The sequence below is a fragment of the Bombina bombina genome, chromosome 5 (genome assembly GCF_027579735.1).
Source record: "Bombina bombina isolate aBomBom1 chromosome 5, aBomBom1.pri, whole genome shotgun sequence".
NCBI lineage: Eukaryota > Metazoa > Chordata > Amphibia > Anura > Bombinatoridae > Bombina > Bombina bombina.
Window position 1 is genome coordinate 803865016 of NC_069503.1, and position 18439 is coordinate 803883454.

The following is an 18439-nucleotide window of genomic DNA, read 5'->3' on the forward strand; positions in this document are numbered from 1 at the left end:
TAGAATTCGCGGGTACTATAATAGTCTGCATAGACATGAGAATATTTCTAACAGACCAGAAACATTGCAAGCTAGCTTCAACATGTCTTGCCCTCCAGATCTCCTTAAGACCATCTGTGGTGTATGGAGGTGATCGGTCTCATGGTGTCCTGCTTGGACATCATTTCCTTTGTCAGGTTTCACCTCAGACTGTTGCAACTGTGCATGCTGAACTAGTGAAACTGCAATCATTCGGGTCTGTCTCAACATATTTCTCTGGACAACCAATTGGGAGAATCGCTCTCTTGGTGGTTTTGCCCGGATCACTTGTCCTAAGAGACGTCAGTCTCAAGACCATCCTGGGTGATTGTGACTACGGTTGCAAGTCTGTCAAGATGGGGAGCCGTTTGGGGTGCCATGAAGGCACAGGGCATCTGGTCTCAGGCGGTAAAGCCCCTGATCTCTTTTTGGATCTTCGGGCAATAATCAATGCTCTGAAGGCTTGGTCTCTGCTGGATTTTTTCCCAGTCAATCAGATTCCAATAAAACAATATATCCTCGGTGGCTTACATCACCCATCAGGGGGAACGAGAAGCTCCCTAACTATGAGGGAAGTATCTCGTATTCTGGTGTGGGGGAGACCCCATTTGTTCACTGTCAGCGATCCACATTTCGGTTGTGGACAACTTGGAAGCGGATTTCCTCAGCAGACCATCCTTTCATCTGGGAGAATGGTCTCTCCATCCCGAGTGTTTGCAGAGATTTGCAAGAGGAAGATCTTATAATGTCTCAATATCAAGCTACCCAGATAGGGGTCGAGGTACAGGGTTCCTCAGGCGGAGCTAACAGATGCATTAGCGGTGCCTTGGAGGTTCAATCCAATTTTATCCTTTCTGACCGTTACCACTTCTTCCTAGTGTAGTTGCTCGAGTCAAGCAGGCGTCAGTGATACTGACTGCTCTGTCTTGTCCTCAAAAAATATGGTCCACGGATCTGGTGGGGATGTCATCCTCTCCTCTGTGGAAGTTACCTTGTCGCAGGGATCTGCTGACCAAGGTCTCTGTTCATCAATGTCTAGATTCTCTGAGGCTGACTGCATGGAGATTGAACGCTTAGTCCTAGACAAGAGAGGGTTTTCTGAGAGTTATTTTTACTCTCATTGAAGCTTGTAAGCTGGTTGCTCGTCGCATCTATCATAAGGTGTGGAGGACCTACTTATTCTGTTCTCTAGGATGAACTGGAGAAGGGTTTTTCTGCAAGTCCCCTGAAGGGACAGTTTTCGGCCCTGTCTGTGTTACTGTACAAGAGGTTTGCTGAGCTGCCAGATGTGCAGCCATTTGTTAAGGCTCTGCTGGGATCAGGCCTGTGTTTAGATCTAAGGCTCCTCCTTGGAGTTTAAATCTTGTCCTTAGGGTTTTGCAACAGGCTCCATTGGATCCTATGCATGAAGTAGACATCAAATTGTTGTCTTGGATGGTTCTTTTCTACTAGCTATTGCTCTGTGCGCAGAGTCTCTGAGATTGCTGCCCTTGCAATGTTACCCTTTCTTTTTTGGTGTTTCATGCCAATAAGGCTGTTCTACTAACCAAGTTAGGTTTTCTTCCTAAGGTTGTGTCAATTCGCAACATCCATCAAGAGATTGTGATTCCTTTCTTATGTCCTAATCCTTCGTCAAAGGAACGTTTACAACTTTTTTCTGGATGTAGTTTGTGCCTTAAAGTTCTATCTTCGGGCCACAAGGGAATTTAGAGAAACCTTTTTCTCTCTTTGTTCTCTTTTCCTGGAAGCGTAGGGGTCAGAGCCTCTTCGACTTCCTTATCTTTTTGTCTGAGTAATGTGTCATCCGTTTAGCATAGAAACGGGGGGACATAAGCCTCCTCTGAGGATTACGGCTCATTCTACGAGAGCAGTGGTTTCTGCTTGGGCCTTTGTAAGGTGGCTACCTGGTTCTCCTTACATACTTTTTCAAAAAAATTATAAGTTTGATGTTTTTGCTTCTGCTGAAGCAGCCTTCGGGAGAGAGGTTTTGCAGGCTGTGGTGCCCTCAGGTTAGGGTACGCCTTTTCCCTCCCGTTAGCATTCCGTGTACTCTAGAGCTTGGGTATATCTTTCCCAGAAGTAAGGAATGCAGATGTGGACTCTTTCCATATTAAGATGGAAAACATAAATTATGCTTACCTGATAATTTCATTTCCATCTGTATGGGAAGAGTCCACAGCTCCCGCCGTGTTCTCCGATGGGCGGCCCTAAATTTGAATTTTTTTTCTTCTGGCACCTTTTTCACCCTGATATTTCTCCTACTGTTCCTTGTTCCCTCGGCAGCAGTGGCGTAACTAGAAACCACAGGGTCCAGGTGCAAGAATCTAAGAAGGTCCCCCCCCCAAAAAAAAGAAGTGAATTTGATACATATCTGTTTTTATTTTTTTTTATTTTTTACATTTAACACAGAAAAAAAAAATGTAAATCAGATTACATGTCTGCAAAAGGAGGTACCCTGTGCCCACAGTCTGTGACATGGTCTGTTCCCCTATTACTGTATATAGTGTTAAACCCACCAGTACTGTATATAGTGAGTTACTTTTTACCCCCCGCCCCCCATGCTGTAGTAACAAGGTCTGTAATTTGCTGGTCACACGCACACACACACACACGCATAAATAAATACACACGCATGCATGCATGCATAACTACGCACACGCACACACGCATAACTACATATACACACATAAACACTAATGGGTAAAACGGAAACACAAACCCCTGTAGTCAGACACTAGTGAAGCATCATGTCACACTCACATGATATCAGTGCAGGCAGTGGCAGGTCAACGTTTTTATTGGGAGGAAAACAATTTTTTTTTTTTTTTTTTAAGCTGGGCCCCCACCCTCAGGGACCCAGTTGCACCTCTGCACCCCCTGTAGTTTCGCCCCTGCTCGACAGAATGACTGGGTTTATGAGGAAGTGGGGGAGGTATTTAAGCCTTTGGCTGGGGTGCCTTTGCCTCCTCCTGGTGGCAAGGTTCAGTATTTCCCACAAGTAAGGAATGCACCTGTGGACTCTTCCCATACAGATGGAAATGAAATTATCAGGTAAGCATAATTTTTTTTCCTCTTCAAACCATCAAAATGATTACATCATATTCCCTGATTGATTCAGATAGAGCATGACATTTTAAACTACTTTCTAATTTTACTTCGTTCTCTTGGTATCTTGTTGAAAGGTAGGGATGAAAGCTCAGGAGCGTGCATGTGTCTGCAGCACTTTATGATAGCAGTTATCCGTTTGCAAAAGCACTAGATGGTAGCGCTATTATTTGCCATGTAGTACTCAACGCACCTACCTAGGTATATCTTCAACAAAGCAAATGTAATAAAAGTAGTACTTTTGAAACTTTTAATTTTTTTAAATTGTCTGAATCACAAAAGAAAATGTTTGGGTTTCTTATCCCTTTAAGTCAGAATATTTCAGTACTATTTTTTCTTTATTTTATGCTGAGAAATTATTTGATATTATATCCAATAATAAAATGAATAGGGGAAAATCTGTGAAATATTTCTGTGCTGTTTTATAACAGTGTGTGTACAGGAAAGTGATAAAATGCAGCATGCTAAACTATATAACAAGTCCCTGTGGATTTCTAATGTAATCATTAAAATCTATTGGATTTTCTTTATACTTTTGTTTAGGAAATTAGATATAAATCTCCTGTGATGGCCAACAAAGTTGCAAAGAATGCAGACAACAAGAATCGTAACAGATACAGGGATGTCAGCCCATGTAAGTATATATTACATTTTTTTTCTGTGTTTTATTACCTAAAATTCAAAATTTGGGCCATCTATCTCAGCTCACTCTTACAAATATGCCATAAGTCTTCAGTCAGAGGTTACTGTATACTAGATCGCCATGAGGGTTTAAATCAATCTAGTTCAAAAACCTGTCATCCTTTGCTTGTATTTAAAGCAGATTGAATCTCTGGCAAACTATCCTTTGTTAGATCCTCACTGAACTTGAAGCTTTTAACTAATTTCTTCAAAATCTATTCTAAATACCAGTAACTTTAGGAGATAGAATGCTTATAGTTGGTAATTAAAGAGACCATTTACTGTAAAATTGGTTTCTTAATGTGTTTTCAATTACTTGTTATACCTGCTTTTTGAAATGTATGCGACATTTTTCCTTAAGGTACATTTTTGTTTATGCAATAACTTTCTGCCAACAGAAAGGACAACCCAATATTATGGGCTGATCTTGTTTTCGGTCTAATTACACTGTTCAAAAATAAATAAATAATTGTTTCCTTAGTTAAAGTAGTCATACTTTACTAATTTTTGGTCTTGAAAAACGAATACTTGAGATTTTTTTTTATTAGCTCTAGTTTTTATTTGCACTTTAATAATATAGTCATAGTGAAAAACAATATTACAAAAATCTGATTTGAAAACAACTTTCATTTATATTGTATCAATCACAAATAACACGAAACAAACCTAAAGCAATATAAAGTACTATCTGAAATATTGGCCTAATCTCGAGAGCACCTTCTCTTTGCTTGTCTCTTGCATTCCTCTTCTGGGTCATCTTTTGTCACTGTCCAACAGTACTCAGCAAGCATGGAAGCGTTCCACCTACCCTGATATCTTCGTTCCATTGCTTAAATGTCTGGGTAGAACCACTCACCATGCTCATCACTCACTGCATTGTAGTTGTCAGAGTCTAGATGAGTCAAAAATGGATTTTGAATGATATGTTGCTGCCTATTTGATACTTTTCTAGAAAGTTGTTCAAAAGCTCAACATAGTTTCCAGCTCTGGTTACCAAAGAAACTATACACAACACCTTTTTAAAAGCTTCCCAATATGCTGCTTTCTTATTACACTTGGGTTATATCGTGGAATCGAGAGCAAACAGACATTTTTGCATGCTTAAATCAATTAGATGTATTTTCAACATCTTTGAGCAGTGTTGTTTACTCAAAGAATGGAATATGTTCTCTCTGAGTACCTCTGTCATAGCTCCCTACAGAGGAGCATTATTTTATCTAAACCTTTTTGTTTACATGTAATTATGTTTTCTTTAGTAACCAGAACTTACGTTCAGAAATGTTTAGTATGGATCAGTATACAATAGGCAAAAATAGCTATTTCAAATGAGAAAATTAAAGTGAAGGAGCTATTTGTAAACAATTTAATATACTCCAGTAAGTGAAATGGATAATTGGGAGCACATTGAATAGGATAAACTATTATAGTACACTGTCCCTTTAATTGCTAATTAAACTATATGCATATAAATAGTTTGTTTCATATTTTAGCTTTAAAAGTGACATCTGTCTCCTTGGAGTATATTATTTTTCTTTCTTCTACCATTTTTGCTCGGCCTGGTCAGATCATTCAGCAGTCCTGCTACATATCGAATGGCCAGAGCATTCAAGCATGCCATTCCTATGGAAATTAGATGATACTTTGCTCAGCAAAGTAGAGACCATTGATAAACTAAAGTAATACAAGAGTACTTTCAAATAAATATCCCTTCCACTTGTAACCAGTTTGGGAGGCACACAAGTGCTTACTCAGAGGAGAATTGATAAAACTAAGGGCCCAAACGAGACGAACTCTAAGGGCAACATATGATGAACTTACCACTAAATTTTCAGATCTAGAATACTTACATAAACACTCCCCTCTAGATGAGAGCATTTGGCTTGACATAAAGAGAATTGGACAAGCTTTGGATGACTTTTTACAAATAGAATACCGCAATCTTTCACATAAAACAAATAGCTTTTTCCATTATGAGAATAATAGGGCGGGCAAATACCTAGCAAGAGCTTTAAAAAAAAAAAAAAAAAGGAAACTTAAGTCACATATTTATGTATTAAAACCCACAAATACATCACCATTAGCCACTACTCCTAAAATCCTTCAGGCATTCCACTCTTATTATTCAGACTTATACAATCTACCCCCTACTACTGACTTGTCTCCTTCTCAATTAGGAACATACATTAGAAATTGTCCTTTACCCACACTGACGGATGTGCAATTAGAGCAACTAAACTCTCCTTTCTCTATCTCAGAAATTAAAAAGGCAATACAAACGCTGAAAAAGGGAAAAAGCCCGGGCCCAGATGGGTTTTCTACAAAATATTATAAAATCTTCCAAGACAGTCTAACTCCACACCTAGCTACAATTTTCAACGAAATTATTCAAGGGGCTAAGTTCCCACCCTCAATGTTAGAAGCACATGTTGTGGTTTTGCCTAAACCAGGAAGACCAGCTACAATCCCTTCAAATTTCCGGCCCATCTCCCTATTGAACTTAGACGTTAAGTTATATGCTAAAATTCTTGCAACCCGTTTAAATAGAGTGCTCCCAGATCTAATCCACCTTAACCAAGTAGGATTCACCCCAAACAGGGAAGCCAGAGATAACGCCACTAAAATTATCAATCTTATAGTATTTGCAAACACCCACCAAATCCCTTCAGTAGTCCTTTCTATGGACGTTGAAAAAGCATTCGACCGCCTGAACTGGTCCTTCCTTAAACAGACCTTATTAGGTTTCGGATTCAATGATGAATTCCTTGATAAAGTTTTTGCCCAATATAATGCCCCCACGGCCAAAATTAAACTAAATGACTCCTTGTCTGAGCCATTTCAAATTAATAATGAAACCAGACAGGGCTGCCCCTTGTCCCCCACCTTGTTCATTTTGGCAATAGAAGTCCTGGCCACATATAACAGACATAATACAGACATCAGAGGCATAACTGTCGACCATAGTGAATACAAGACCTCTTTATATGCGGATGATGTCATCTTAACATTAACAAACTTAAAAAACTCTGTCCCCGCTCTTATGTCAACATTGTGTGAATTTGGAAAGATGTCTTTTTTCTCTTAAGTGTGTTCAGTCCACGGGTCATCCATTACTTATGGGATATATTCTCCTTCCCAACAGGAAGTTGCAAGAGGATCACCCAAGCAGAGCTGCTATATAGCTCCTCCCCTCACATGTCATATCCAGTCATTCTCTTGCAACCCTCAACAAAGAAGGAGGTCACGAGAGGAGTTGGAGTTTTTACTTAACTATTCTTCAATCAAAAGTTTGTTATTTTAAATGGCACCGGAGTGTGCTGTTTTTTTCTATCTCAGGCAGTATTTGGAAGAAGAAACTGCCTGCGTTTTCTATGATCTTAGCAGGCGTAACTAAGATCCACTGGCTGTTCTCGACATTCTGAGGAGTGGGGTAACTTCAGAAAATGGGAATAGCATGCGGGGTCTCCCGCAAATGAGGTATGTGCAGTACAATATTTTCTGGGAATGGAATTGACTAAGAAAACACTGCTGTTACCCGTATGATGTAAGTACAGCCTTAAATGCAGTAGTAGTGACTGGTATCAGGCTGATAAATGTATGCACAGTAGAGTTATTTTCTAGGGACTAGAATTTGACTGAAAAAATACTGTTAATACTGATATAATGTGTGAGCCTTAACTGCAGTAGAAGCGACTGGTAGCAGGCTTAGTAATAGCTTTACACAGCATCTGAAATGTTGTTTTTTAAAACGTTTACTGGCATGTTAATCGTTTTGTGAGGTACTTTGGTGATAAATCTTTTGGGCATGATTTTTTTCCACATGGCTAACGTATATTTCTGCATAGAAACCGTTATATCAGGTCTCCCACTGTTGTAATAGGAGTGGGAGGGACCTTTTTTTTAGCGCCTTGTTGCGCAGTTAAAATTCTAGCACAGTCTTCCTACTTCTTCCTCTTTGATCCAGGATGTCTTCAGAGAGCTCAGGGATCTTCAAAATTCGTTTTTGAGGGAGGTAATCAGTCACAGCAGACCTGTGACAGTGTGTTTGACTGTGATAAAAGCGTTAAATCTTAGTTTGATATCCGTTTTTGGGTACTGAGGGGTTAATCATCCTTTTGCTAATGGGTGCAATCCTCTGCTAATTAATACATTTAAAGAATTGTTGACTATAACTGAATTAGTTCTTTGTTATTCAACTGTGTTTTTAAAAAAAAGCGCTGCAGCATTTTTTATATTGCTTGTAAACTTATTGAAAGTAATTTCCAAGCTTGCTAGCTTCATTGCTAGTCTGTTTAAACATGTCTGATACAGAGGAATCTGCTTGTTCATTATGTCTAAAAGCCGATGTGGAGCCCAATAGAAATATGTGTACCAATTGTATTGATATTACTTTGAATAAAAGTCAATCTGTACCGATAAAGAAATTATCACCAGACAACGAGGGGGAAGTTATGCCGTCTAACTCTCCTCACGTGTCAGTACCTTCGTCTCCCGCTCGGGAGGTGCATAAGATTGAGGCGCCAAGTACATCAAGGCCCTTACAAATCACTTTACATGATATGGCTAATGTTATGAAAGAAGTATTATACAATATGCCCGAGTTAAGAGGCAAGCGCTACAGCTCTCGGTTAAGGACAGAGCGCGCCGATGACACGAGAGCCATGTTTGATACTGCGTCACAATTTGCAGAACATGAGGACGGAGAGCTTCATTCTGTGGGTGACGGTTCTGATTCGGGGAGACCGGATTCAGAAATTTCAAATTTTAAATTTAAGCTTGAAAACCTCCGCGTGTTGCTAGGGGAGGTGTTAGCGGCTCTGAATGATTGTGACACGGTGGCAATCCCAGAGAAATTATGTAGGCTGGATAAATACTATGCGGTACCGGTGTGTACTGACGTTTTTCCTATACCTAAAAGGCTTACAGAAATTATTAGCAAGGAGTGGGATAGACCCGGTGTGCCTTTTTCCCCTCCTCCGATATTTAGAAAAATGTTCCCTATAGACGCCACCATACGAGACTTATGGCAGACGGTCCCTAAGGTGGAGGGAGCAGTTTCTACTTTAGCCAAGCGTACCACTATCCCGGTGGAGGATAGCTGTGCTTTCTCAGATCCAATGGATAAAAAATTAGAGGGTTACCTTAAGAAAATGTTTGTTCAACAAGGTTTTTTATTACAGCCTCTTGCATGCATTGCGCCTGTCACTGCTGCAGCGGCATTCTGGTTTGAGTCTCTGGAAGAGGCGATTCGCACAGCACCATTGGATGAATCTTTGAGCAAGATTAGAACCCTTAAGCTGGCTAATGCGTTTTGTTTCGGATGCCGTAGTGCATTTAACCAAACTTACGGCTATGAATTCCGGATTCGCCATGCAGAGCGCTATGGCTTAAATCCTGGTCAGCAGATGTAACTTCTAAGTCTAAACTACTAAACATTCCTTTCAAAGGGCAGACCTTATTCGGGCCCGGCTTGAAGGAAATTATTGCTGACATTACTGGAGGTAAGGGCCACACCCTTCCTCAGGACAGGGCCAAATCAAAGGCCAAACAGTCTAATTTTCGTGCCTTTCGTAATTTCAAGGCAGGAGCAGCATCAACTTCCTCCGCTCCAAAACAGGAAGGAACTACTGCTCGTTACAGACAGGGTTGGAAAGGCAACCAGTCATGGAACAAGGGCAAGCAGGCCAGAAAGCCTACTTCCGCCCCTAAGACAGCATGAAGACAGTGCCCCCTTTCCGGAGACGGATCTAGTGGGGGGCAGACTTTCTCTCTTCGCCCAGGCTTGGGCAAGAGATGTACAGGATCCCTGGACGTGGGAGATTATATCTCAGGGATACCTTCTGGATTTCAAAACTTCTCCTCCACAAGGGAGGTTTCATCTGTCAAGGTTATCAACAAACCTAGTAAAGAAAGAGAGGCATTTCTACAATGTGTACAAGACCTCTTAGTGATGGGAGTGATCCACCCAGTTCCGCGAACGGAACAGGGGCAAGGGTTTTATTCAAATCTGTTTGTGGTTCCCAAGAAAGAGGGAACCTTCAGACCAATCTTAGACTTAAAAATCTTAAACAAATTCCTAAGGGTTCCATCGTTCAAGATGGAAACCATTCGGACCATCCTACCCATGATCCAAGAGGGTCAATATATGACCACAGTGGACTTAAAGGATGCCTACCTTCACATACCGATTCACAAAGATCATTATCGGTACCTAAGGTTTGCCTTTCTAGACAGGCATTACCAGTTTGTAGCTCTTCCCTTCGGGTTAGCTACGGCCCGAGAATTTTTACAAAGGTTCTGGGCTCACTTCTGGCGGTACTAAGACCGCGAGGCATAGCGGTGGCTCCGTACCTAGACGACATTCTGATACAAGCGTCAAGTTTTCAAAATGCAAAGTCTCATACAGAGATAGTTCTAGCATTTCTGAGGTCGCATGGGTGGAAAGTAAACGTGGAAAAGAGTTCTCTGTTACCACTCACAAGGGTCCCTTTTCTAGGGACTCTTATAGATTCTGTAGAAATGAAGATTTACCTGACGGAGTCCAGGTTATCAAAGATTCTCAATGCTTGCCGTGTCCTTCACTCCATTCCAAGCCCATCAGTAGCTCAGTGCATGGAAGTAATCGGCTTAATGGTCGCGGCAATGGACATAGTGCCATTTGCGCGCCTACATCTCAGACCGCTGCAACTATGCATGCTAAATCAATGGAACGGGGATTACTCAGATCTGTCCCCTTTGCTAAATCTGGACCAGGAGACCAGAGATTCTCTTCTCTGGTGGTTGTCACGGGTTCATCTGTCCAAAGGAATAACTTTTCGCAGACCAGATTGGACGATTGTAACAACAGATGCCAGCCTACTAGGCTGGGGAGCAGTCTGGAACTCCCTGAAGGCTCAGGGATCGTGGACTCAGGAGGAGAGACTCCTCCCGATAAACATTCTAGAATTAAGAGCAATATTCAATGCTCTTCTAGCTTGGCCTCAGTTAGCAACACTGAGGTTCATCCGATTTCAGTCGGACAACATCACGACTGTGGCTTACATCAATCATCAAGGGGGAACCAGGAGTTCCCTAGCGATGTTGGAAGTCTCGAAGATAATTCGCTGGGCAGAGTCTCACTCTTGCCACCTGTCAGCGATCTACATCCCAGGAGTGGAGAACTGGGAGGCGGATTTTCTAAGTCGCCAGACCTTTCATCCGGGGGAGTGGGAACTCCACCCGGAGGTATTTGCTCAACTGATTCGTCGTTGGGGCAGACCGGATCTGGATCTCATGGCATCTCGCCAGAACGCCAAGCTTCCTTGTTACGGATCCAGGTCCAGGGACCCGGGTGCGGTGCTGGTAGATGCACTAGCAGCCCCTTGGGTTTTCAACATAGCTTGTGTGTTTCCACCTTTTCCGTTGCTACCTCGACTGATTGCCAGGATCAAACAGGAGAGAGCATCGGTGATTCTGATAGCGCCTGCGTGGCCACGCAGGACCTGGTATGCAGACCTAGTGGACATATCGTCCTGTCCACCATGGTCTCTACCCCTGAGGCAGGACCTTCTAATTCAGGGTCCTTTCAACCATCCAAACCTAATTTCTCTAAAGCTGACTGCTTGGAAATTGAACGCTTGATTCTATCAAAGCGTGGGTTTTCGGATTCGGTTATTGATACATTAATACAGGCTCGGAAACCTGTTACCAGAAAAATTTACCACAAGATATGGCGTAAATATTTATATTGGTGTGAATCCAAGAGTTACTCATGGAGTAAGGTTTGGATTCCTAGGATATTGTCTTTTCTACAAGAGGGTTTAGAAACGGGCTTATCCGCTAGTTCACTAAAGGGACAGATTTCTGCTCTGTCTATTCTTTTACACAAGCGTCTGGCAGAGAATCCAGACGTCCAGGCTTTTTGTCAGGCTTTGGCTAGGATTAAGCCTGTGTTTAAAACTGTTGCTCCTCCGTGGAGCTTAAACTTGGTTCTTAAAGTTCTTCAGGGTGTTCCGTTTGAACCCCTTCATTCCATTGATATTAAGCTTTTATCTTGGAAAGTTCTGTTTTTGATGGCTATTTCCTCGGCTCGAAGAGTCTCTGAATTATCTGCCTTACATTGTGATTCTCCTTATCTGATCTTTCATTCAGACAAGGTAGTCCTGCGTACTAAACCTGGGTTTTTACCTATGGTTGTTTCTAACAGGAATATCAATCAAGAGATTGTTGTTCCATCGTTATGTCCTAATCCTTCTTCAAAGAAGGAACGTCTTTTGCATAATCTAGACGTGGTCCGTGCCCTGAAGTTCTACTTACAGGCAACTAAAGATTTTCGGCAAACTTCTTCCCTGTTTGTCGTTTACTCTGGACAGAGGAGAGGTCAAAAGGCTTCGGCTACCTCTCTCTCTTTTTGGCTTCGTAGCATAATACGCTTAGCCTATGAGACTGCTGGACAGCAGCCTCCTGAAAAAATTACAGCTCATTCCACTAGAGCTGTGGCTTCCACCTGGGCCTTTAAGAATGAGGCCTCTGTTGAACAGATTTGCAAGGCTGCAACTTGGTCTTCACTTCATACTTTTTCCAAATTTTCCAAATTTGACACTTTTGCTTCTTCGGAGGCTGTTTTTGGGAGAGAGGTTCTACAGGCAGTGGTTCCTTCTGTTTAATGTTCCTGCCTTGTCCCTCCCATCATCCGTGTACTTTAGCTTTGGTATTGGTATCCCATAAGTAATGGATGACCCGTGGACTGAACACACTTAACAAGAGAAAACATAATTTATGCTTACCTGATAAATTTATTTCTCTTGTAGTGTGTTCAGTCCACGGCCCGCCCTGTCTTTTTGAGGCAGGTTCTAAATTTTAAATTATAACTCCAGTCACCACTGCACCCTATAGTTTCTCCTTTCTCGTCTTGTTTCGGTCGAATGACTGGATATGACATGTGAGGGGAGGAGCTATATAGCAGCTCTGCTTGGGTGATCCTCTTGCAACTTCCTGTTGGGAAGGAGAATATATCCCATAAGTAATGGATGACCCGTGGACTGAACATACTACAAGAGAAATAAATTTATCTGGTAAGCATAAATTATGTTTTTCGCATTAATTACTCAAAGTCGGAGTTTATCAATATAGGTACACCACAACAAGATCTACATCTTCTCACAAAGTACCAATTCAAGCAACAATCAGTGGCACTTAAGTACCTGGGTATTTACATAGCCCCCTGTTTACACAAAATAATCCCTTTAAATTTTGAACCTCTTAAAACACATATCATATCCACATTGGCCTCTTGGAAATACAAACCCTTATCATGGTTAGGCAGGATCAATTCTATTAAAATGATCATCCTACCAAAAATCCTCTACCTTCTTCAAACAATTCCTATTAATATCCCTGACAAAACAATATACCAGTTTAAAAAAAATAATAAACTCCTTTATATGGAATAATAAAAGACCAAGAATTGCTACCCAGACTTTATACCGCAATAAGCTACATGGCGGAAAGGTGGCACCACACCTCCAGTTATACAGATACGCAACACAGAATTGTGGACTGGTTTAAACATACTACGCACAAGGAGTGGGTGTCTTTAGAAACTAGCATCTGTGGAGGCATTCAATTTAGGGGGCCAGTGTTGGTCATCAAGCAAACAAGACAATGTTAATTATGTCCAACTTAACGGACCACTGACAGTTCAAGAAACATTTAAGACATGGCACAAAATTTTACGATCACATAAATGATCTATACTCTCCCTTGACCCCAATATCTCATGATATTACAGCCCTTAACCAATCCCATAAGCAGAATTCCCACATACTAACAATACACCATGCCTTGCCCTGGCACAAAGTATTACAGAATGGTAGACTTAAAACTAAACAAGAGATCTTGGATATCCTAGGTCTTGAACACAACAACTGGCTGATATTCCACCAGATGTCACACGGTCACCAAAAGCACCTAAATAAGAGTGATATCTCTCGATCCCTGACACCTTTTGAACACGTGTTATACACCACTACCCCATAGTGGCACTTTATCTACATCTTATAACCTATTTCTTACACACCAGACCACACAACCACCAACTTATGTTGCAAAGTGTGAATCTGAGCTGAACGACCATATATCACTTAAGACGTGGGACATAGTATATAGAGAGATTAGCTCCTCAACATCATCACTACAGGTAACTGAAATGAATATCAAACTGCTGTGCAGATGGCATTATACTCCAGACAAATTAGGGAAAATGATTCCCGATTATGATACTAAATGTTGGAGAGGATGTGAGGATAGAGGCACTTTCGCACATATATGGGGGATATGTCCTATTGTACAACAATATTGGCTAGATATTAGTAAGGAAATAAAGATAGTCTTAGGCTGGGGAAACTCTACATACTGGGGAGCATGTTCAAACTAATGTCAACCACTTAGCCGGCTCCCTGACTCCTACTGCCGGCTAAGTGATTGACATTAGTTTGAACATGCTCCCCAGTATGTAGAGTTTCCAGACGCTGGTAACAGGCTGCAGTTGTGGAGTTTGCAAACGCTCCCTGGCAGTGACAGACTAGGCTGCCTTTTGTTAGCCGGCAGTAGGAGTCACGCTTTGAGCCCAAGGTGTAATCTAACTTTCGGACTGGAAGGGTAAGGATCTCCCAGTGCAGTATTATGCACTGCAGGGTCAGGAGTGCTTGGCAACCATTTTATATAACCGGAGCTTGTATTTTCGTATGCAAGATGTATACTTAAATTCTTATTACTATTTGTCACATTTTAAACATTATCTCCACAAACACTGCAGCACACGCTCTGCAAGAATCACATGTGCTGCTGTTGTATGCATCACAGTGAGCGTGTGCTGCAGATGTGATTCCTTCTAAGCAGCAAATACATAATAGAACAATATGCGTGCGTGTCATGTGACTGGTGTACCTGTGTGTAACGCACGTCACAATATGGCGGCATGCATACACCCATAGAGCACAGGTATACCATTGTTATTGAAAACACTTTTTTTGAACAATTTGGAGTAAGATGACAAGTGGGCATAGACATTCATGCTAACTTGATTTTGATTGATTAGAAGGAGCAAGATTTAAGGATTTTAAGCATGTGTTTATTGTCCCTTTAAATCCCTGTTTTTTTATAGTACAAAAAACTGAGTGAACTAACAAGTATTCATATATCATTTTTATTGTTTAAAATGATAGATAATGACTTTTCTACTCATTCCCCAGGTTTGTATATCTAATATTGCTATATTAATATATTTTGTAACTTCTAAAACTCTAAATCTCTGCTTGTTTTTAAGCCCCTACAGGCAGCCTTTATCTGAGTCCAGTTTACAAGTTTTCTATGGCAGAGCTAGTTAAAGGGACAGCCAAGTAAAAAACAAACAAACAACAAAACTTTGATTTAAAATAGGGCATGTCATTTTAAATAACTTCCTAATTTTCTTTTATCACCAATTTTGCTTTCTTCTCTTGGTATTCTTAGTTGAAAGCTAAACTTAGGAGGTTCATATGCTAATTTCTTAGACCTTGGAGACTGCCTCAAATCTGAATGCATTTTGACCCCTAGAGGGCATTAGTTCATGTGTTTCATATAGATAACATTGAACTTATGCACGTGAAGTAACCATGGAGTGAGCACTGATTGGCTAAAATGCAAGTCTGTCAAAAGAACTGAAATAAGGGGACAGTCAGCAGAAGCTTAGATACAGGTTAATTACAGAGGTAAAAAGTGTATTATTATCTGTGTTGGTTATGCAAAACTAGGGAATGGGTAATAAAGGGATTATCTTTATTTTTAAACAACAAAAATTCTGGTGTTGACTGTCCCTGTAATGTGTACCATATAGTTAACACTGTGCTCACTCCTGTGGTGTTACAAATGAGTCCAGTGGCAGAACTTTTTTTTCCACTTTCTGCAATTAAATTGTTTTTAGTGAAAACATTCATCTTATATTAGGCAGTTACACTGAAGCACCATCTCATTTGCAATGTGTTGATTAACTGGAGAATAAAGCAATTTGTAAAGTTTTTATAATATATTTCAGCAGCTGAAAAATGCATTGAAAATTAGCTGCAGAAAAAAAGAAATAAAACAAATGTAAGTTTTTAAAATGTCTTCATATAATTCTAAGTTAAAAATGTAGTAATAAAAAAGATGCATTGCTCACACGAATGTCACAGACTAGGAACAGCTAGGGGACGGGGTTGAAAAATCCATGAGAACCAGTCATGCTCAATATTTGAATGTTCTCTTAAACATTGCTTCTCTATGGTTGCACTGTGTTAATGAAATGAGTGCAGCCAAAGTACAACACTGTTTGAAGAGAACATCTTGATGCTGAGCAGCACTGCAAAGCAAAACAGCTAACCGTTCTTGCGTATGTCCCATTCTTTCTGCATTTTCTGCTATGACATCTTATATCACGGCATGTTCTACCTTGTGGCAAATGAGACCGCACTGATTAGCTAAAATGCTAATGGTAAACGGCCATGAGATAAGGGGGCAGTCTGCAGAGTCTTAGATACAAGGTAATCAGAGGTAAAAAGTGTATTAATATAACTGTGTTGGTTATACACAACTGTGGAATGTTTAATAAAGGGATTATCTATCTTTTTAGACAATCACAATTTTTGGAGTAGACTGATCCTTTAAAAATGCATTCTCCTTATTTAGTTTTTAGCTCTCCTAGGAGCCCTTTCTCATTCTGCCAAGTAGCTTTTAATAATTTATTCCCAAAGATGTATCCCATGCACAGTGCAAGTTTTTTTTGCAGGGCTTTATACCCTTTTTTTCCCTAAAATCAGTGCCTCCTCCGCATTTGTTTCAAGTTTTGTCCAATTAAAATATTAGGAAACATGCTTATTCTTTGTTCCAAAATGTTAAATCTTAATAGTACATTAAACACTAAATACATTTTATAAGAATAGTCTTGGTTTTCTCCCGCCTCTCTCTATTCATGGTTACCACCATGTTGAAATCTAGATTTGACTGCTTTCCATTGCTGACATATCTGCACATGTGCAGTAACTCTCCTTCAGATACATGCAGGGTCCCTTTTAAATGTATCAGTGCTTAAAGTGAATGTAAATTTTGATGCTAAAGTGCCCGGTTTTTAAAAATTTGATTAAAAACAGGGGCACTTTAATTCATCAAAATTTACATTTCACTTGCGTTGTGAAAAAACCTGTACCTTTTAAACTTGACAGCAGCTCCAGCTTCTTCTGGTCGTCGCAAGCCATTTCTGATGTCCGAAATGATGGATCCTCCTTCCTCCCAGGAGAATCAGTGTCTGATTCAATGCCGTGATTGCAGGAAGCCGGATTCCTCATTTTAGACCCAGGAAGAGGCTTTGCGACGAGTGGAGGAAGCTGGAGGTGCTGTCAAGATTAAAAGGTACATTTTTTTTTTTCACAACACGAGTGAAATGTACATTTTGATGAATTCAAGTGCCCCTGTTTTGAATCAAATTTTTAAAAACCGGGCACTTTAGTATCAAAATTTACATTGACTTTCAATGGACACTCAAGTCAAAATTAAACTTATTTGATTCTTATAGAGCATGCAGTTTTAAGACACTTTCCCATTTACTTTCATTATTCAATTTTTCACAGTATTTTTACTCACACTTTCTGGGGAACAAGATCCTACTGAGCATGTGCACAAGCTCACAGGGTATACATATACTAACAGAAAACAAAGTAATGTAGTGCTCTGTATAGCTCCTAAATTAAGTATATGCAGTGGGGTGTGCAAGTAGCCACAACAAGATTCTTTCCATTTATGCTTAGGACTAAGTAGCAGAATTGAGACAGTCTTATCTTTACAGGATTCTATGTATCATCGCAGCTCCAGTGGATATAAAACAAACTTATTTTTTCACTCACCCCGCAGTTTCTAGCGGTCGCCTCCTATGCTCTCTCAGCTCTAATCAGCTCCCGGCGAGATCCCATCAGGGGATAGGAAGGACTAACTTGGCGGTACATGAAATCGCTTTCCTTGTCACCCACTTCCACATATAGCGGACACTGCTCCGTTATGTTACTGCTACCGGCTCTGCTTCACTTACTGAACTGCAACTGCAGCCTATGCGGAGATCTACTAAGACAGAAAGTAAAGCGCTACTGCACCCCTCTTGCTCCGTCGCTCTCTGTAATTCTGGATTAGGTTAGCAAACTCCTCCCGGTTTGCAAAAGAATGTAGAGGAAACAATGAAGTAGATCCAGGCTCATTTCATAGGTAAAAGCTCCTTTAATTCTTCCAAAAAAATACACAGTATGATCAACACATTAGTAGAAGTGTAAACCATACATGGTCTATGATTAAGGCGTACTTGTCCTGCCAAAACGCGTAAGACCGAATGGTTTTACACTTCTACTAATGTGTTGATCATACTGTCTATTCATATACTAGTCTGTGATTGGCTGATGTCTGTCACATTATACGAGGGGATACATTTGTGATAAGAAAAATCTACTGCTTATTTGAAATTCAGACTAGGTGTTATTGCATTGTCTATTTATTTATGTACTTTTTAATTATGTAACTCTACTGCATTGAGTGGTCCTTTAAATCTCATTTAGTATTTACCAGCCCATTCTTCTAGTTTTTACATATTCCCCTATAGAATATG

At 40.5% G+C, this 18439-nt stretch overlaps 1 protein-coding gene across 1 annotated transcript in view; it reads left to right on the forward strand.

Annotated features, from left to right (window-relative positions):
• The window catches only part of PTPN2 (protein tyrosine phosphatase non-receptor type 2), a 426691-nt gene that overhangs the window by 25422 nt on the left and 382830 nt on the right, over positions 1-18439 (forward strand). The window contains exon 2 of the mRNA XM_053714893.1: positions 3667-3757. Coding sequence (XP_053570868.1) covers positions 3667-3757 — 91 coding nt within the window. The remainder of the gene's footprint in view (positions 1-3666; positions 3758-18439) is intronic.